The sequence below is a fragment of the Delphinapterus leucas genome, chromosome 1, assembly GCF_059928025.1.
Source record: "Delphinapterus leucas isolate spDelLeu-1000000601 "Yukka" chromosome 1, BTC_Dleu_Yukka2, whole genome shotgun sequence".
NCBI lineage: Eukaryota > Metazoa > Chordata > Mammalia > Artiodactyla > Monodontidae > Delphinapterus > Delphinapterus leucas.
Genome location: NC_143129.1, coordinates 85,348,727 through 85,370,182, shown reverse-complemented (window position 1 = coordinate 85,370,182; position 21,456 = coordinate 85,348,727). Strand labels below are relative to the sequence as shown.

Here is a 21,456-nt window from a genome sequence, read left to right as displayed (position 1 = left end):
TACTACAATTGGCAGTTAACTTATCCTTTGTTTGTTTATTGCTAATCTTCAGCTGCACAGCCACATTTATCAGTTGTGGTCACCTCTTCATTCCCAGCACATGGAACCATGCCCAACACCATGGAAGGCTTTCAGTAAATATTTGTTAAATGAATTAATCCAAAAAGACAAAGCTGGATCGAACTGCACTGCCACATATGGAGAAGTATAGAAGTCCCAGAGGGAAAACAGTGAGTTAGGACAGAGCCAAGCCGAACTGGTCACTACCTAAGCCAAAAGACATGAAAAGTCTCCTATCATTCCTGGGTCGACACTTTGCTGCGTGAACTCACGCCATAGTACAGTTCCACTTTTGCCCAGCTTATCCCACATAACCAAGGTCAAGAGAACATTAGATAGCATGGGAAACACAGAGAACACAGTCCTGCAGCAGCCTCTCCGGTCATAACATTTAATGCTATAGCCATCTGCCTAACCCAAATGTATGGACTATATGCCACCTACATATTTATAAAGAGAAAATAAACTATGGTGGTATTAGACAGTCCTGTTTGCCTATACTGGGGTGTATTCAGAACCCAGAATACAGGGGAAGTGAACACCCAGACTTCCAAATAATCAGCTCCTTTGATTCTTCTCTAAATAAATGATCTTTAAAGGGAAGATCAGTAATGACTTAAATAGCTATATTTTTTTACATTCTCTATATCTCTGTGAGATAACTATGGAAATTTGCACTCTGGACAGAAGAGCTATCCATATAAAATATTCCCCAACAAAAATCATATTCCCTATCTATGAGACAGGACAGAGCAGGCGAACCGGATAAAAGAAGGGAAGTAAAGCTAGTGTAGTTAGAACACTTAAAGAGTAGTAGAGGCTGTTTATAGGATTGTGGTGTTTGAAAAGAGGCCCGGGAGGCTAAGCTAGATGTCATTGTTAATGGGTTGATAAAAGGAAAAAGATAAGTGACCATGACCCTTGTGTTAGATCCTAACTTTTTATTCGGTTAAAAGTTAAAATTGGCTCCTGCATTGTTGGGCTGATGGTCATTTTGAGGCCAAGAAGGGGTCTTAATTTGGCAGCAAGGATGGGGTGCTTATGCTAAAATTTAGGGACATGCTAAGGAGGTGCCATGTCTAAGGGCAACTGCCTGGCTGACACAGCAGTCACAGTTGCACTGTGGGACAGGAGGCCTAAGTGAGCAGGGGTGTGAAGAAGGCCCTCAACACGCTGATTGGAGTAGCAACAATGTGCCCTGGAAAAGATGGCAGCTTCACAGGATCAAAAAGGGTTATGGGGCGGGGGTGGTCCCGGTATAGCCTAACTCATGCGCCACTGCAAGGGATCTTGGGAAACTAATGTTAGTTCACAGAGCCAATGCCAGAGACATGAGAGAACAGAAAAACAAATGAAAACCTAAAGTCTGTGACCTAGGATGCCACAGCAGTGTCTATTCTGTGTAGTGTACTGACCTCCAGGAGAGGTAGTGAAAAGAGACAAGAGATTCAGGAACTCTGGAAACAAATTAGACTATACCAGTCTTTGACCAATAAATGAGAAAGGAGACATCTTTATTTCAATCATATTGGGTAGTTTTACTAGATAGATGTAGGCTTTCTCAATAAAGCACTAAAGAGCTCATCCAACTGAAGAAATTAAAGTCTGAGAAATATTCTCTTACCCAGGGGTCTCCAAGAACATGGACTCTGACAGTGGGCAGGCTTCGGGCAGACTCCTGAGAGAACTGGACAACCCAGCCACCTCATGTAGCATGTGACGGCACCTAGATAGACTTTGCTCTTCTCTTCCCTGTTCCTCAGCCCTCATACCCCTGTCTCCAGCTAGGACTCAGCATGACATCCACTGGGGCTTGGTGAACTTCCTAGAAATTCACTCTCTGGAATTCCACTTCTAGATCACAGAACTATGCCTCAGGTACCACGTGTTGAAGGCTCTTCCAATTTGTGTTAAGTCCATGACTTTGGTCTCGTTATTCTCTTATGTCAGAGATCAGATAAGAATATCTCAGAACCTCATTGTCTTTTGTGGTGCAAAAGAATAAATAAGCAGCCTTGAAAATAAGGTTTGAAACCAGAGGAATCATTGGTAAGATAACATCCACTCTCCTAACCACCCCACCACCATCTCATAAATCAGATTTTTTTTGCATGCTCAGACTATCTTGCTGGCTGATGAACATGCAGTAAAATTCCCCAAGTTTCTCTGTAATAACTGTACTTATTATAGGGACTTCTAAGTAGGCATGATGGCCAGGAAGTCTTTTCAGCCCTGAAATCACCAGGTGGCAGCCTGACTGAGTCATTCCAGACTGGTTTGGGGTAAGAGAAACAAATCACAACAGCATATGGCAAGAAGGCAATTGGGGATGTAGATAATGGAGTTAGCTTACTTTACAAGAGAATCTAGTATAAGTTCTCCCTGTATACATCTACCTGGGTGATAACTGTACTCTTTTTTTGGTCCTAGACACATTTGTGTCATTTTTTAAGTTGCCTTTTCCTTCTGAACTCAGAGGGCTAGATCCAAGATCCAGGATCCCAAGGGAGATGAGCAGGGATGTTATAAAGATAGTGCCAAAGGCTGTTCTCATTGCATCAGAAGTGTGGACAGTGGAATGTCCACAGTCACATGAAGAGATACATATGAAACCTCAGAAGGGACTTCTCGGCCCCTAAAAATGTCCTCCATTAGAATGCATGGATAAAGAAGGCAGAGAAATCTTCCCCATTGGAAAGTTTCAACAATTGAACAGAACACTGGGTATCTAAAAGATAAGCTTTGTTTTCTGAATAAAGAGGATCGGCTTTGGAGTCACCCCAGGGTCAGGTTGTGTTGATTCAGATTCTGACTCCACTGTCCTCAAGATGTTTGGCAAGACTCAAAACATTGTTTGTTTCCTCTACTAAATAATAATACCAATCTCCTTGGATTCTCATCATGAAAATTAAACAATATGGGGGACTTCTGTTTCCCAATCCAGGAGGTAAGGATCTTGGAAGTTGCCGGTCCATTCCAGCAACAAGTAAAAAGTTGAACAAACTGAAAAATCAACAACTTCTCTAGATCCTTCAGAAAAGTGAGGTCACAGGGCACACCACCCCCACCCCCCCAAACTGGAGAGACTGGCAGATACAGAGAATCACAATTTATCTGAGCAGAAATCTATGAGCAGAAGCCTCAGTGAAAACCAGCCCTGGCATCAGAAAACCTGAACTGTAACTGATGAATTGCTGGAGGCTAGGTGTGGACACGTCTGAGAGTTAAAAAACTCTGGGGGCACCCAGTCAGAGGAGGACCCCCCCACCCAATACTTTTGTTTTACTTACAGGAACTCTACTAGGTTCTCACAGTGAACATCAGAGAAAAAAATCCCTAGAGCTTCTAGCAGGGGGAGGGGGACAATAACCATGTTGATATACGCCAGTGCATGCTGTTCTTAACAAGGCCTGCCCTCAAAAGAAACCACTTTACCAGACCCTCACCTACTAGGGTTTTATCAGAGCCCAACCAACTTGGGAGACCGGAAATACCCAACTCCTGCCCCCTCTAGCAATCCTGTCCCACTTTAGCGGGGAAGGGGGGATTGAGAAGTAAAGTTCACAGTCCAGGGGCACAGGCTCACCAAAAGACCAAGATTAATCATAGGACTGTAGAACACTTCCCCAACACACACCCTTCCACCACATCACTACAGGCCTATGGACCAGAGTTCTTCTAACCCAGTACGTCGTGTCTGGCTTTAAACAAAAAATTACAAGGCAAAAAAATACAGTTTGAAAAGACAGAAAAAGCCTCAGAACCAGACTCAGATATGGCAGGGATGTTGGATTTATCAAGCCAGGAATCTAAAACAGCTCTGATTCATACACTAAACGATCGAATGCGCCAAGTAGACAACATGCAAAAGCAGATGGGCTTTGTAAACAGAGAGATGGAAATTCTAAGAAAGAATCAAAAAGAAATGCTGGAGATCAAAAACACTGTAATGGAAATAAAGAATGCCTTTAATGGGCTCTTTAGCAGAATGGACATGGCTGAGGAGAGAATCTCTGAGTTTGAAGATATGTCAGTAGTAACTTCCAAAACTAAAAACAAAGAGAAAAAATATTGGAAAAAAACCCAGGACAGAATATCCCTGAATTGTGGTACAACTATAAAAGGTGTATTATATGAGTAATGTGAATATAAGAGAGAGAAGGAAGAGAGAAAGGAAGAGAAGAAATATTTGAAGCAATAATGATGAAGGATTTCCCTCAAATTAATGTCAGACACCAAACCCCAGTTCCAGGAAGGTCAGAGAACACCAAGCAGGCATATTATCTTCAAATTACAGAAAATCAAAGACTAAAAAAAAAGTCTTGAACGAAGCCAGAGAGAAAAAAAAGCACACTACCTATAGAGGAGCAAAGATAAGAATTACATCCTTCTCAGAAACCACGTAAGCAAGAAGAGAGTGGAGTGAAATATTCAAGGTGTTGAGAGAAAAAAAGAACACCAACATAGAATTCTGTATTCTGTGAAATTGCCTTTTTAAACTGAAGAGAAATAAACACTTTCTTAGACAAACAAAAATTGAGAGCATTTGTTACCAGTAACCCTACGCTGCAAGAAATGTTGAAAAAAGCTCCTCAGAGAAAGAGAAAATTGTATAGGTCAGAAACTTAGATCTACACAAAGAAAGAGCATTAGAGAAGGAATATGTGAAGTTAAAAACTCTTATTTTTCTTATTCTCAGTTGATCTAACAGATAAGATCCTGTTCAAAATAATAAAGTAACAATTATATATGTATATTTTATGTATATGCCTATATATAAGTGAAATGAATGACAACAATGATAAAAGAGATAGGAGGGAGGAACTAGGGATATTTTGTTATTATAAGATACTCACACTACCCGTGAAGTGGTATAGTGTTATTTGAAAGTGAACCTGGATTCATTGTAAATGTATATTGCAAACTCTAGGGCAACCACTTAAAAGAGAAGGATGATTGACATCCTAAGAAAGGAGAGAGACGTTCACAGAAAGAGAGACAAAATGAAAAGGCAGAGGACTTTGTACCACATGAAGGAACAAGATAAAACCCCAGAAAAACAACTAAATAAAGTGGAGATAGGCAACCTTCCAGAAAAAGAATTCAGAATAATGATAGTTAAGATGATCCAGGACCTCGGAAAAAGAATGGAGGCAAAGATTGAGAAGATGCAAGAAATGTTTAACAAAGACCTAGAAGAATTAAAGCACAAACAAACAGAGACGAACAATACAATAACTGAAATGAAAAATACACTAGAAGGAATCAATAGCAGAATAATTGAGACAGAAGAACAGATAAGTGACCTGGAAGACAGAATGGTGGCATTCACTGTCGTGGATAAAGAATAAAGAAAATAAACAAGAATGAAAATAATAAAGAAAAAAATAATGAATAAAGAAAGAAAGAAAAGAAAGAGAAAAGAAAAAGAATGAAAAGAAATGAAGACAGCCTAAGAGACCTCTGGGACAACATTATACACAACAACATTCGCATTATAGGGGTCCCAGAAGGAGGAGAGAGAGAGAGAGAGGACCTGAGAAAATATTTGAAGAGATAATAGTCGAAAAGTTCCCTAACATGGGAAAGGAAATAGCCACCCAAGTCCAGGAAGCACAGAGAGTCCAAGGCAGGATAAACCCAAGGAGAAACTCTCCGAGACACATAGTAATCAAATTGACAAAAATTAAAGACAAAGAAAAATTATTGAAAGCAATAAGGGAAAAAGGACAAATAACATACAAGGGAACTCCCATAAGGTTAACAGCTGATTTCTCAGCAGAAACTCCACAAGCCAGAAGGGAGTGGCACGATATATTTAAGGTGATGAAAGGGAAGAAACTACAACCAAGATTACTCTACCCAGCAAGGATCTCATTCAGATTCAACGGAGAAATCAAAAGCTTTACAGACAAGCAAAAGCAGAATTCAGCACCACCAAACCAGGTCTACAACAAATGCTAAAGGAACTTCTCTAAGTGGGAAACACAAGAGAAGGAAAGGACCTACAAAAACAAACCCATAACAATTAAGAAAATGGTAATAAGAACATACATATCAATAATTACCTTAAATGTAGAAGGATTAAATGCTCCAACAAAAAGACATAGACTGGCTGAATGGATACAAAAACAAGAAGCATATCGCTGTCTACAAGAGACTCACTTCAGACCTAGGGACACATACAGACGGAAAGTGAGGGGATGGAAAAAGATATTCCATGCAAATGGAAATCAAAAGAAAGCTGGAGGGCTTCCCTGGTGGCACAGTGGTTGAGAGTCTGCCTGCCGATGCAGGGGATGTGGGTTCGTGCCCCAGCCCGGGAAGATCCCACATGCTGCGGAGCGGCTGGGCCCGTGAGCCATGGCCCCTGAGCCTGCGCGTCCGGAGCCTGTGCTCCGCAACGGGAGAGGCCACAACAGTGAGAGGCCCGCGTACCGCAAAAAAAATTAAAAATAAAAATAAATAAAATAAATAAAAAAATAAATAAAAGTTGCCCAGAGCTGGGGAGTGGGAATGAGGAGTGGCTGCTAATGGGCGCAAGAGATCTTTTGGGGGAGATAGAAATGTTCCAAAATAGGACAATGGTGATGGTTATACAAGTCCATAATTTTACTTAAAATAGTTGAATTGTATGCTTAAAACAAGTTAATTTTATGGCATGTAAATTGTATCTCAGTAAAGATGTTTGGAAATAAAAGAAAGGTGATGTTGTGGTCCCCATCTGCCTTCCCCTTTATTTTATTTCTCACTGTCTGTAGAGTTTATTGGTTCCACTCAGAGACGCTGAACTCTTGTTCTGTTGGCTCTTTGGCTGAAGGCAATTCCCAGAGAGATACTAGCTGAAATCTACCAGCCTCCAGCATTCCCAGCAGCTGGGGGAATGAGTACAAACGCCAGCCTCGAAGAGGACAGGGGATGTATATGGCTCACTTACAGCATTGCTAGAGCAGGCAAAGCTGTATGATGCACTTTAGTGGCCTCAGATAGGCTCTACGGGTCTCAGCAAGACAAGGGCCTTTAGTTAGTGCTGATAGCTTCAGAGGACAAGATGCTATAACTCAGTGACTAGGGTCAACCTTTCCTAAGCAAGTGTGTTTGAGGCATTGGGAGTCAGGTCCCTAGTGGGAAGAGGAGAATGTCTATAACATGGGGAGAGGGAGAGACCTGGAGTAGGGGGTCAAACCCACTCTTTGTAAAGCATTACTCCCAACAACTGATGGAAACGTGAAGAATTCTTTTCGAGAGCATGCGGCATTTCACTAAGATAGACCATTTTTGCCGGACCACGAAACAAGTTTCAATAAATATCTAAAAATCAAAGTCAAACAGAGTATATGCTCTGGCCACAATAGTATTATATTAGAAACTGATAACAACAAGATACCTAAAAAATCCCCAATTTTAGAAATTAAACAACATGCTCTGAGTAACGCACACATCAAAGAAGAAATCACAGGTAAGTTAGAAAAATATTTTTACCTGAATGATGACAAAATTCTAATACATCAAAACTGTTGGATGCAGCTAACACAATGCTTAGAGGGAAATTTGCAGCTCTAAAGGCAAATGCACATTGTCAAAAAGAAGAAATCAAGTATCCAATCTTTGACCATAAGAAACTTGAAAAAGAAGTGTAAATTAAACCCAGAGTAAATATAAGCAAGCAAATAATTAAAACAAAAAAAAACTGATGAAAGCAAATGGATAGACAGTAAAGGAATACAATAGTGAATTTTTCTGTATTCAGTGTACAAAAGTTAATTTTAAATGGATTCTATATTTAAATACATACCCAGAACCATAAATTTAGAAGAAAAATTAGGAGAGTATCTATCCACTAAATATCAGAGTGTCGTTTCTGGGGTAGATTGGAAGGATGGGAATTGACTGGAAAGGGGTAGGAAAGAGTTTTCTGCAGGGAGGAAAATGTTGTATATTTTGTTTTGGGTGGTTTATTACATCGGTGTACATAATTGTAACAGTTCATTGAACTAACACTTAAGATGTAGATATTTTAACACACGTAAATTACACCTCAATTTTTTGACAGTATCTTGCGAAGCTTATGGCGGTGGTATCTGGGCATCTCTGGGCACAGGCTTCTGAAGCATACGGGCATCTTCAGTTCAAGAATCTACTGAGAGTGGTTTTGCAGCCAAAATCTGGGGTGAGTGCAAACATTCCTAATAAAAGCTACGGTGGCCCACAGCTACAGATCTCTACTGTTGGAGGACAGAGGGAAGAAAAAGTGCCCATCCAACTGAGAAGACATCTTGAAAAGGAAAAATGAGGCAGGCAGCTCCATGTAATCAATGGATCGGTTTATTAGATTGTAACTTACAGAGTAGGGTTTGGTAAACAATGATCCAGAGGCATTCACAGCTGCACTGCTGAGGGCCATCAGGACAACTTTATAACTAACCTAGGGCATGAGGGTCAGCGCTTGGAAGCAGGACGTGCATTCCTACATTAATATTTATGAAGGGGTAACTAGTCTCATGGGCACCGAGAATACATCAGCAAAGGTTTTCATCATTGTTTGGGGACTAACAGAGCATAGAGGCCACCTGGCTCTAATAGTTATTAAACAAAATCTATTAATATCTATTACAAAGCCCTTGAGGACAGAGAAGTAATTCACTGCACAGTTCTGAGTAGGGTCAGTGAAAGGACAGGAAAAACTGTAAGGGACCAAGATGGTGTTAGTTAAGCTAACAGCCATACACCTACTCTCGTTGTACAGGTCCTAGAACTAGGTGGTTATCACCAGATAGCTTCCCTTCAATGGTGCTCTTCCTCCAGAAACCCAGAGCTCTCCAGGGGGAAGTCGAAATTGAGGCTCCAGATATATTGGGTGGGAAAGAAAATTGCCTTCCATAGTGAAGGCACCCTCCACCGCCCCGCCCCGCCCTGCCCCGCCCAGATGTATTTACTGCACAAGGCAGCAATTCACACTGTGCTGGGAGATTTCTCCCGGTCAGGCTTAACTTTACAGACTGTGGATCCCAGACAGTGGACACTGACCTCCACGAGTCCTGTTGAGGGTAGAACCAAGAATCTTTATCACACTGTGGCCTTGAAGCTTGCTTTCTCTTCTTGTGGCCTTGAAGCTTGCTTTCTCTTCTTGTGCTTTGGAGGAATGAGAGATACAAGTTAAAAGTTCACCACTTTTTGATGAAGTGACCAGGGGTGAGCAATGAGTATGGAGTAAGAGTTCAAGGTGAAGTGGGCTGAGTCAGAGGCAACAGCACATAAAGGTCCCTCCAGTCCTGTCTTTGGGAGATAAGGAGACCAGAACCCCGCTCTCTCATCTGGCTTGCAACAATCTAACAGGTTAGAGCTTTTTCATTTTCTTTCAGCTACTCCTGGGAGGGGGTGCATGGGATTTTTGCAAAAATGGAGTAGAAGGAACAGTGGGTTTTTATGAGCAGGTAATCACTTGACATTTCTTTTAGGCTCTCTCCTGTGTCAACCTCTCATCCAAACTGCTCTCCAGGGTTTTCTGGTTCCTGGCAAGTGTTTCTCGGTGCCCAGGTTTGGCCATGGCAGGGTGGAGCTGCCTTGTGACAGGAGGAGGAGGGTTTCTGGGTCAGAGGATCGTCCACTTGTTGGTAGAGGAGAAGGAGCTGCAGGAGATCCGGGTGCTGGACAAAGTCTTCAGACCAGAGGTTCGGGAGGAATTTTCTAGTAAGTGAACTTGAGTCGTGGGTGTGTAGCTCCATTTTAAACCCTGCGTAGGTGTGGGGAGGGGGTTCTTGTCTAGCAATTTAAGGAAAGTTGTAGTCAAATCAAGGCTAATCCCATGTTATCAGAAAGGGGATTACAGATGGGGTAATACCACGGTGTAATCACAGATGGTGTCAGGAGATGATTCTGGTCCTGACCCAGGATTAGAGAGGGTGGCTGTAGACCAGCCACTTCAGCCTCTGTTCTTCTCATCCAGAAAGTCATGTTTCAGTTTTCTCCCTTGTCAACAAGTCTTCAATGTTCTGATGATTTTTGACTTGTCACTTGCTATATACCATCTGCAAAGGGCGAGCAAGTGCCATTAACCTGGAGACCCCACAGCGGGTCCCTGCCCCTTGATTGCTCTGGTCTTTCTGTGGCTTCACTGAGCAACTCCAGTGAAGGTGAAATAGAAGGAAGAGAAGGTGAAGCGAGTGTGTGTGTGTGTGTGAGAGAGAGAGAGAGAGAATTCGAGACGGAGCAGGAGAGAGGGGAGTGCAGAGCATGCACAGGCCTGCAGCAAGGAAGCCAGAAACAGAACAACAGGCAGCATGAGCACGGACACACCTCGCGTGGATTCCCTGTACATCTCTTTTTATCATTCGCCTCTCTCCTCATCACCACAAGGAAGTGACTGCAGGATCTGCTGTAGCACCTCACGTCTCTCTTTCCAGATTGCTGCCCATGGTGCCAATGCAAAAGCTTGATTTATAGTGTATTTTCCAACCTGTTTCGCCCCCCAGATCCTCAAAATAACCCTGTGAGGAAGGTAGGAGAGGGGTAACACCCATCCGGACAATGAGGAAATTGAGGTCCACAAAGGTAAAGTGACTTGCTACCCGGATTAATGGGTAGCAGAGCTTAGACTAGAACTCCAATCACATGGCCCTAAGGCTGACTCTTGGCAAAGTGAATCCTCAGTTTCTGCCATTTCCCCCTTATGCGCCCCCAAACCAATTCTCTGTCCTCCTCCCCAGCCCCAGTGGACTGGCCGTCTACATGCAGGCCCTGGCTGCCCAGAGGACCCCTCTCCCCACACAAAGCCCCCCCTCCCCAGCCCGCTCTCCTGGACCCTGCCCATCGCTCTGTTCTCCTTTCCTCTCCCCTGACCTCTGCAAACATCCTATTTCCTCTATCCTCTGCTTCAACAGCGTCTCTGATTTTTTTTTTTTAATTCACAACTGATCAACATCAACCCTTTGTAATCCCTACATCTCAGCAATATTGGCAGTCTGACAACTTATGCCCAGAGAGGGCGATGATCAACCTAAGAGGAACATCTCCCCAATGTGAATAAGTCAGGCGCTGTCATGGGTGGGGCAGGGGCCTCTGTCAGGATAATAACAGAGACCGCTCACGGTGTTCTTTCTGTGCCAGGCACTGCGCTAAGTGTTTTACATGTGTCAACTCATTTGTTCCTCATCACAATCCTCTGGGATGGGTAACAGTGTCCTCCTTTCTTTAAAGATGAGAATACAAGCACAGAAGAATCCAGTCCATTCAGGCTGCTGCAACAAAATACCACAGGCTGGGTAGCTTATAATCAGAGATGTACTGCTCACAGTTCTGGAGTCTGGAAGTCCAAAATCAAGGCAGGGTCAAGTCCTGGTGAGAGCTCTCTTCCGGGGTTCATAGCCTACACCTTCTCACATGGTGGAAGGGGCGAGGGATGTCTCTGGGGTCTCTTCTATATGAACACTAATCCCATTTGTGAGGGCTCTACCCTCATGACCTAATCACCACCCAGAGATCCCCCCAACTCCTAACACCATCACATTGGCATTAGGATTTCAACAAATGGATTTGAGGGGACACAAATATGCAGACGTTGCAGAGGTTCATTAACTCATTCAAGGTCCCCCACCTGGAAAATGGCAAAGCTGGATTTGAACCCAGGCGGTCTGGCTGCAGCGTCTGTGCTCTTAACCACTAGTTTGTCTAGTAGCTTCTCTCTGGGCCTCCCTCCAATCCAGTTCGCACCACGTAAGCGACTGCATATTCAGTCTATGCAAAACACTGGCCAAGTCCCACAGAGCCTTGGAGGAGGAAGCCAGGGCTCCACCGCCGAGGCATACACAGCGCCCTCTGCTGTTCTCTCTGCGGCGCTGCATACTAATGGGTAAGAGGTCTTTCCTCCCTTGGCCTTGGGCTTCAGGGCATAGCAATTCCTTTGAGCCACTCTGCTGAAGTTAGCCTTGAAAGAGAGGCAGAGTAAGGGAGGGGCAGGGCAGACGTGCGGACACAATCAGAAAATTCCACTCTGCGGCTAATTCCTCTGCCTTTCTCTCACTTCGTGGCCTTTTTGGAGTGGAAGCATTGGGGCGGAGCTAATTTTGCAGAGGCTTAAGGAGAGCAGGCTTAAGGTTCTTCCAAGTTGTAACCCCAGGAGGAAATTCTGCAGCCCTGAACTTTTCACTCTGAGTTTCTCTCTCACTCTTCTCTGCCGTCCATTGCCAATTTCATTTAAATTGACGTCCTGCAAGCGAGGCTTGAAGCCGGGGCGGGGTGGGGGGGGGGGCGGGAGGCGGGGCGGGGGGCAGGCTAGAGTCTTCATTAGAAGTGTGACTTGGACGTTTCCTCACCCTCTCTGAGCCTCGGTTTCCTCGCCTGTAAAGTGGAAATCAGAATCCCTATCTCATTGAGACAGCTGTGAAAGGAAATCAGAAAGCTGAAGGTCGTGTGCAAAATAAAAAGCACAAAATAAGTGCGGGGTATTTATCCAAACTGTATGTAGCGTGGCGTTTATGTCATGGGCTCATCTGAGGTGATGATGTTACCAGTAGTGCACGGTAGCTCCACTTCCCGTGGGCTTCAGAGGAGCCAGAGACCCTGATGTTGTCTCTGCAGCCCTTGGCTAGATGGCCGGAATGTTAGTCCCTCGGTGGCTGGCTCATTTTCAGCATTGATATCTGCTTTTGATGATATCTAATAAGAGCTCTTTCAGTTAAATCCATCCTTCGGGCCCACCCTAAATTCCTGTTAATAAGCGCCACTATCCTTCTGATCACTCAAGTGGGAAAAACTCAGGCTGCCTTTGACTCTTCCTCCCAGCCCATCACCAGTAAGAACCAGGACCTGGCAAGGTAAGGTCTGAAAGTTGAACCTTTTGTACCTCTCCCCTTCTCGTCTCCCACTCCTGGTTCCCCGGTTCCAGTCTTCCCCATGTGAACTGTGGTTCAGATGGTGTAATTAATCCCTCAATCACCTTGCTTTCTCTTATATCCACTAGACTGATCCACGTTATAATACTGCAGCCAGGGTTCGCTTCCTACAGCACAACTCTGTTTACATTTCTCCTTTAATTCCAAACCTATACCGGATTCCCCATTCCCTACCGAATTAAATGCAAATTCTCTCCTTAATGAATTTTATAAACTCCCCATGAGTCTCTTTAACAATTTTGTGTTCCAGGCACTCTTGACCCCTCACTGCTCAAACTCTCTTTTTTAGAATGAGATGGGACGGAAAGAGATGTTTGCTGTTTCCCAAGAAATGCTACACATTCTAATTTCTGTGCCCTTGTTTAATTGGTCCTTCCATGGGATGTTCACCCCTCCCCACTCCTCACTCCCCCCAATCTACCTGTCCTTAAAGACCTGGGTCATCAGGAATCTTCCAGATCCAGAAAGCCTTCCAGTGACCTGACTTCTGTTCACACAGAGCTCCAGAGCAAGATCAGGCTGACCTTGCTGGAAGGAGACATCCTGGATGAGCAGTGCCTGAAGGAAGCCTGCCAGGGTGCCTCGGTGGTCATCCACACCGCCTCTGTCATCGATGTCATGAACGCCGTTCAGCGAGAGACCATCATGAATGTCAATGTGAGAGGTACAGGATCCTGGGGAGGAGCTGAAGGGAAGTGGGCAAGTGAGAGTCAGAAGCTGGGATAAGTGAAGAGGAGGCTGGTAGACACCTGCTGGGTGGGCACCAAGTATTTTTCCTCATCACCACCAACAGAGATTCAAGGCCATCATCCTCCGTATTTCTGATGAGGAAACTAGGGATGAGAGGCTAAGGGACTTGTCCAAGGCCCTCTGGGGAGGAGTGAAAGGGCTAGAATTTAAACCCACGCCTGTGTGAGTCCAAAGGCCAGGAAAACCCTTCTGCTGGTCCAATCAAGTGTTGACTCAGCTCCAACCTCAAACTCTTGCTATCCAACCACCTCCTGTCTCCACTGGGCTGGAACCAGATGCTTCCTTGGTCATCATGCTAGCTTTTCTGTGTGGCTCTAAGTTGAGGGTCACCATACAGCCAAGAACTAAGAGCTCTGTGGTATGAGGTACCCCCAAGTCAGTTAGGGGTGACGGGCCACAGCTCTGGGCTGGTTTCCTTCGGGCAGGACTTCTGCAAAGGAAGGATAATAAGGGTAAAGAGAATGCCACCCCCCAGAAGGATTCCTCATAAGAGAACTAGCAAAGCTGGTTCACAGTGGTCTGGCAGTACAGAATTAGCCAGCACTTGTCTTCCTGTAATATTTTCTTAACAAGAATAATTTCCCATTATCCATAATACCATCTCTTCAGCTCACTACCAGATCTATTATTGAAGAGTAGCTCCTAGCCAGGTGCCCAAAGTACACCATCTTTAGATCCTCATCCCATAAGTGCTTGGTGGCTCTTTCTGAACTGTGGCTTTCCAATTTACTTTAAATCTAGACACAGTCACTCAAGGGATTAGCTTAAATCCCTTATTAGCTTGCTGTGTAGTATCCTCCCTCTGACCCCTGGAGGCCAATCTCTCTAGGACCACAGCACCCCAGAACATCTGCCTTCCACGCCCTGCCCGCCAGAGTTAGTCTACTCAGACACTCCTTTTCTAAAGCAACTCATTGTTTTTGCATCTCCAGCCTAAAATTGCACTGTTTCAAAAAAGACCATTTCTAGTTTCAACTTAACCACACCCCCGGTCACCCCCATATTGCCAGGAGGGTGCTAAGATTAACCAGTCTTGAGTTTTCGGCCCCCCTCTCATAATTTCTACTCTCCACGGCTCCCAACAACAGGGGATTTGAAATCCCTGAGAAGTGTTAGAGGCCTCCATTGACTAAAACTAGCATCACTGACAGGTTTAGAAAATACTTCACAATCATGGCCATTTCTCCCTCTGCAGGTAAATTAGCTCCGAATTTTCTCTGCTTCTAGATTTAATTTTTTAAAAAGGAGGCTGTCTCTCCTGAAAAGCAAATTGCACAAAGACCTTAAAAAGGATTTTTTAAAATACCACCCAAAAATGATGCTTTGCCCAGGAAATTGCTTCCTTCTTGTAAGGGAGGCGCTCTGGGTGACCTCCATGAGCTAAAATTCTACCCAGATAAAGGGATTCTGCAAGATCCTCCCATGATAGATATTACCAGCAGAGGGTGCACTCCTTTCTGCTTCGTCCTCCGGCTCGACACACAAGGCCAGTGCTAGCTCCAGAAAGCTAAGCACAAGGAAGCTTTGCCACCCCGACTTTTCATACCTGGGTAAACAAGCCACAGCCACAATTAGCAGTGACCTTTGTAGGAAACACACAATCAGAAACAGAGTCTGGATCTCCAGCTTCTCCCCAGAACCCACCAATCATTTGCTCAATGACTCAAAAGAAAGTCCTTGTGACAAGTTTTTATTGGTCTTCAAAGAAAAAAAGGAGAAAAATACGAACAATTCAATGTGTACTTAAGAGTATATATTACCTATATACAACTCTGTGTGTGTGTGTGTGTGTGTGTGTGTGTGTGTGATGTGAATCCTTCAGCTGTCCTCTTTTGCCTAAGGACCAGAGCTGTCCTTATTCTAAGAGTATGGCCTCCTAATTTTTTAAGTTAAAATACCCTATCTTTAATGAGGTGGTAGAGATGATAAATGATCATTTTAAAATCTCTTTACTCCACAAAATATAAAGTGGCAACTCGTTGTCCTTTTCTGAAATTAGAAGTACGTATACTGGTCCATGAAATCCAAAAGCCTAGAAATGCTGGCTCTCCAGAATCCAAATCTTGGCCTCTTTTCATTTCTGCTTTCGTCCTGTGGCTTTAGCATAATCTGATCTCAGCCAGAAACACACAAGGATGCACTCCTCATGTGCAATAGCCACCTTCCTTGAGGGTTAGGGGCAGACATGGTCCATGGCATGGCTGGCTCTGGACTATTTCCCGACACTGACGGTGTGCTCCCCGTGGGCAGGTACCCAGCTCCTGTTGGAGACCTGTGTCCAGGCTAGTGTACCAGTCTTCATCCATACCAGCACCATAGAGGTGGCTGGGCCCAACTCCTACAGGGAGATCATCCAGGACGGCCACGAAGAAGAGCATCTTGAAACGGCATGGTCCTCTCCATACCCATACAGCAAAAAGCTTGCCGAGAAGGCTGTGCTGGGAGCTAATGGGTGGGCTCTTAAAAATGGCGGCACCTTGTACACTTGTGCCTTAAGGCCCATGTACATCTATGGGGAGGGGAGCCCATTACTTTTAGCCCACGTGGACAGTGCCCTGAAGAACAATGGAATCCTGTCAAATCACTGCAAGTTCTCCAGAGTCAACCCAGTCTATGTTGGCAACGTGGCCTGGGCCCACATTCTGGCCTTGAGGGCCCTGCGGGACCCCCAAAAGGCCCCAAGCATCCAAGGACAGTTCTACTACATCTCAGACGGGACACCTCACCAAAGCTATGATGACCTCAATTACACTTTGGGCAAAGAATGGGGCCTCTGCCTGGATTCCGGGATGAGCCTCCCGGTTTCTCTGAAGTATTGGCTTGCCTTCCTGCTGGAGATAGTGAGCTTCTTGCTCAGTCCAATTTACAAATATCGACCCCCCTTCAACTGCCACCTGGTAACCCTGTCAAATAGTGTGTTCACCTTCTCCTATAAGAAAGCTCAGCGAGAGCTGGGGTATGAGCCCCTCTTCACCTGGGAGGAAGCCAAGCAGAAAACCAAGGAGTGGGTCGGCTCCCTGGTGAAACAGCACAAGGAGACCCTGAAAACAAAGACTCACTGATCTGGGGGGTGACAACGATGTGGATGTGGGTATAGTTAGGAGATGTCTGTCACGCTCTCCCCTTCCGGCTTCATACGGCAAACAACACGGACACAAGCCCGGGTCCTCCTGCTTCCCTTTTATAAGATGATCATGTTACTGTCTTCCTCCCTCCACCAGAAACCTTTCCCTGTCACTGGCCCAACGGGAAGCTTTCTGCCCGACCCTCCCTCCAGGGGACGCGGCCAGACAAGGTGATTTGCTGCAGCTGCTGGTGTCACCGTCTCAGTTGCCGATTCTGAGCTATTTGGGCTTCTTTTAACTTAGAGTTTTGCCTGTTAGTTCCATTTCCTTTGTTAAATGCAAAAGCCTTTCTTTTCTTTTAAAAGTTCATATTCCTTCACACAGCTCAATGAACGTAATAAACGTTTTAATGACTAATCTGGAGGAAGTTGTGGTTTACGTGACTGCATGCCTTTTTATTCCCCACCCTGCCCAATCACCATCTCCTATTTAGAAAAGTAGCTCGGGACTGGGGTGGGCAGAAGTGTCGGGAGGGGGAACCTAGGATTGACTAAGCACTTACTACGTTTCAGGCATGTATTAGATGACTGACATATATCACTTATTTAACCCTCACCAGAAACCTACGAGGTAGGGATGACTATTCCTTTTGATGAATAAGGAAACTCGTTCACAGTCACACTAACTGCTATGAGACCGGGACGTTTAATCCAGATGGACTGACTTGAAAGCCCTTATCCGTCCGCTGAATTGTGTAGCCTGAACTGCTCAAAATTTATAGCAAAACGGGGACGGGGTGGTGGATGGTTTGTCGGGGGTGCAGCAGAGCACTGGACATGGGGTACTGATCCTTGGGAGAGCCCAGCTCCCTTGGGTCACCTACTTCTTGCCTGGTCCTGTGCAGGAGACACCCTAGGACCAAGGACAGCCCCTTGGGGGAATCTGGGAGGTTTTCATACCCTTGTCAGCTGGGAGGAGAGGGAGAAGCAGCGGTGCAGCCAGCCTCCACTGCCAATGCCAGTGTCCTTGAAGGTCCCTAGAAAACACTTGGATATATGTGTGTTGGTGACTCTGGCAACTCATAAGCCTATATTCCAACCTTTCAAATCACACAGTGAAGCTGCACCACGGCTTCCTAGGAAAGTCAAGGGGACAGATGCAAACTCTCCTTCACACTGCTTGCTCTCTTCCCTCACCTTCTTAGCCTCTTTCCCCTCCCTCCATCTTCCCCTAATCACTGGCCTTCTCACCCTTCTCAATGCCCCTAAGGAAGGGAGGCCAATCGAGACACGTTTGGGGACTTAAATGAGGACACATTCGTTAAGTGACTGGAGGACCCACAGTCAAAAGAAACACTGCCAGGCCAACAAGGACCACGTGACCTGAAGCAGGTGAGGGGGTGGCGTGGGGCTCAGTGCCAGGAGTGGGGAGCTCTCTCCTTCTAGACCAGGGTGTTGCCTATCTTTATGAACCACGGACACAACAAGAGTCGCGACCAGCACCCAGATGGCCTCTTTGCTCCCCAGGGAATTGGCGGACTGTGGATTCGGTTGAATTTGATTGCCACAGAGGAGCTAGTGTAAGCGTTCACTCTTAAGGAGAAAGGGGAAAAACACTCTGGCCCAAACGAACAGGTTTCCATCACCGTCAAAACCCCAAGAGACAGAGGATCTGGCACCCAGGGATCAGGGTGGAGCGGCCGCAGGGGGTGAGACAAGGGGACAGAAGAAACACTCCCGTCCTGCCTTCCTCCAGCGCACAGAACACGAAAGGCAGCATCCGCCAACCCGGTAAGGGGTGCACACCCGCATGTTTATACCGACAGGGAAGGAAGGAAAGGAGGCTGGTGGAGTCTGGGACAAAGTCCCCTCCGTCCGTTTCTTAGCCCAGGGAAATCCCACAGCTATAAACCCGCCAGGGCTGTTCTCCCAGGGAAGGGAAGTGGCATTGTCACCAGAGGGCAAGCGGGGGTTGGTGTGAGCGGAGAAAGAGGAGAGGGGATCTGGCCGGCTGTTGGTCTCAGCTGAATAAGCATAAAGACCTGGGAAGCTTTTGGCCACCGAAGCCCCATCCTTACTGGCACCGGGCTCAGGATGGACCGCGCGGGGCGGTCCGAGCTCGTGCACAGCGGCCCGAGGTGCAATGCAGGGAAGCACCGCACGGGGGCAGCAGAGGCCCGGAGGGAAGAAGGAAGCCCCCGCCCCCGCACCCCCCCACCCCCACCCCGCCACACACACCTGGGGGACTGCTGAGAGTACAGGTGAATGAGTGAAGGAAAGCGCAGGCCAGTGCTCAGCCACCAGGTTAAGGACTGTGTATACTGACTCTGGAAAAAGGAGCTGAGCTGAAGTTACTGGGAAAAACCTCAAGGAGCAGGTGGGACCTCAGCTCGGCCTTGGAGGAGGGATGGGCCTTGGGTAGGAGAGTGAGGTGGTCGGGGGTGGGGGTGGGGGGGTGAGGGAGTAGTGTGAAGCCGGGACAGGGGAGGACAGAGGAGGGAAGAGACGGGGCAGGCCTGCCAGGTGAGAAGGGTTTGCCCAGGGGAGATTAGGCAGCTGAGGCTGCCAGACTTAGCTTAGACTTCAACGGACTTGAGGAAGCAGGCCTCAGAGGGCCGAGGTGGAGCTCGCAGCTGGGTGGCTGGCCTGGGGAAGGACCCGCAGAAAAGTGGCAGGGGGCCTGAAGCAGCAGCGGGAGGAAGGCCAGACAGAGCCAGCTGTGGTAGAAACCCCGGGGTGACTACAAAATTCTCAGTTACTTTATTAACAAACAGATCGAGACCAATGACAGAAACCAACCTCACGATTTCTCCTCTCATAAGAAAACCCAAATATCCAAGAAAGAGACAAAATCTGGGAGCTCTGGGATTGGGACCTGCCTTCTCCCTGAGGACCTGAATGCTTCTAGGCAGCCTGACCCACCCCAAAATGGATGAAGCAGTTTAAGTCTGTATCACACTTCACGTGTATTCTTGCTTTTTCTCCTGCAGAAATTTCAGTGTGTTTAATTCCAAGGTGCTAACCTGGATCCTGCCGGAATGGACTGTAATATATGATATATACACTTATTACCTTATTAAAATCCAAAAGAAATCTGAATTCCAAAAGACATCTAGCCCCAAGGGTTTTGGATAAAAGACTGTGGAATTTTAGCAGCAGAATTATGAGCCAGGTATTGCTCTAAATACTTTATATAATAATGCTCAATCCACACTCAAAACTAGGTACGCTTCTTATCCTAGTCTGACATATGAGCAAATGGAGGCACAGAGAGGTCCACAACCTGCTCAAGGTCATCCAGCGAGTTAGTGGCTCAGTTCCAGTAATAAAAAAGCTTTTTGACTTCAAAGATTTTACATGAAGATGGCAAACGCACATGCCTGCAGGAGCCAGGCGCCATGTATAAGTGAGGCGGCCTAAGCTAAGAGGCTTTAGGGAGTGGTGGGGAGTGTGGTGTGCTGGAGAGCACATACTTCGCGTCAGGGAGATGGCAGCTGCAGAGTCCCTGCTGACTCATGTGGGAATATACCCCAAGTTACCAGATCTTCTGACTCTTTGAGGAAAGCAAAGCTTCCTAATTTTTATGTGAAATCTTTTGATTTCTAAATACTGTCAACTAATTCTAAATTTTAAAAAGTGTGAAAACCAGCTCCAGGAATGGGATGGTGTGGGCTAGCACTCAGATTGCATGTGTAATAGTTTATTTCTTAAAAAATGGGTGGCAAGGTATCTGAGGCAATCTGTTCATTCTTGGTGATAGGTCCCAAGTACACATGATATTATATTCTGTACTTTTCTGTATGTTTGGTATAGGCTATAATTTTTTTAAGACATTGATTTTGATTTAAAAAAAAAAGAGTTCAAACTAACAAAACACATCTGCAGGCTGGACTGACACCTAAGCCTTCCAGTTTTCCTTCTCTGCTCCCAGTCTAGTGGGAGCAATAAAATATAAGGCATGGTAAGTTCTGTACACAGTAAAATGTACCAAGTGCTCTTAGAAAGGTGAAGTGCTTCTGGAGGGTCCCATCTGGGTAAGGGACTCAATAGAGCCCTTGCACTGGGGCTGGATATTGACAGATGGGTAGGATTTCAATGGGCAGATATGTGGGGAAATATATTCCAGGCAGAGGCGATGGAGTCGGGAAAGACACAGGGGTGGGAAAGGGGAGTCATTCCAGGCAACTATGAGACGAGTGTGGACAGACCAGGGAACACAGGTGTAGGAGAGAATGGAAGATACACCTGGAAAAACATGATGGGAAAAGACCAGGGTCACCTTGGGTCATCTCTGGGAGACATTCTGCCTTCTGCCTTCTTCCCCCTTCCAAAGACCATTTGACATTTAACTATGTCACATGTAACATGCCTCACCTTCTCTGGAAAATTACTCTTTAAGAATAAGGAGCATGTCTCCATGTCCCCTGCCCCCAGCGACAAATATTGGTAGTCAGGCTACAGAACTTAGAGATTATTCACTATGCAATGGGAAACCACTGAAGATTCTCATTTGGCTGTCCCTGGAAGGTTACTTTGGCAGCAATGTGTAGGATGGATTGGAAAAGATTAAGAGGATTCTTCAAGGATCTAGGCAAGAAATAAAGGCTTGATTTATGTAGTGTTAACAAAGAGGACACGGGGCAGCTGAGGCCAGCCTGAGGCAGAATGGACACTACTTCAGGCAATGCCTGA

At 45.8% G+C, this 21,456-nt stretch overlaps 1 protein-coding gene across 1 annotated transcript; it reads left to right on the top strand.

Annotated features, from left to right (window-relative positions):
- The first annotated feature begins 8,950 nt into the window (after positions 1-8,950).
- Positions 8,951-16,984, top strand: LOC111179902 (3 beta-hydroxysteroid dehydrogenase/Delta 5-->4-isomerase). Its single transcript, XM_089917008.1, has 3 exons — positions 8,951-9,750; positions 13,384-13,614; positions 15,951-16,984. The coding sequence occupies exons 1-3, from the start codon at positions 9,606-9,608 to the stop codon at positions 16,760-16,762; spliced, it is 1,188 nt and encodes a 395-aa protein (XP_089773134.1). The 5' UTR covers positions 8,951-9,605; the 3' UTR covers positions 16,763-16,984.
- Positions 16,985-21,456: the final 4,472 nt, after the last annotated feature.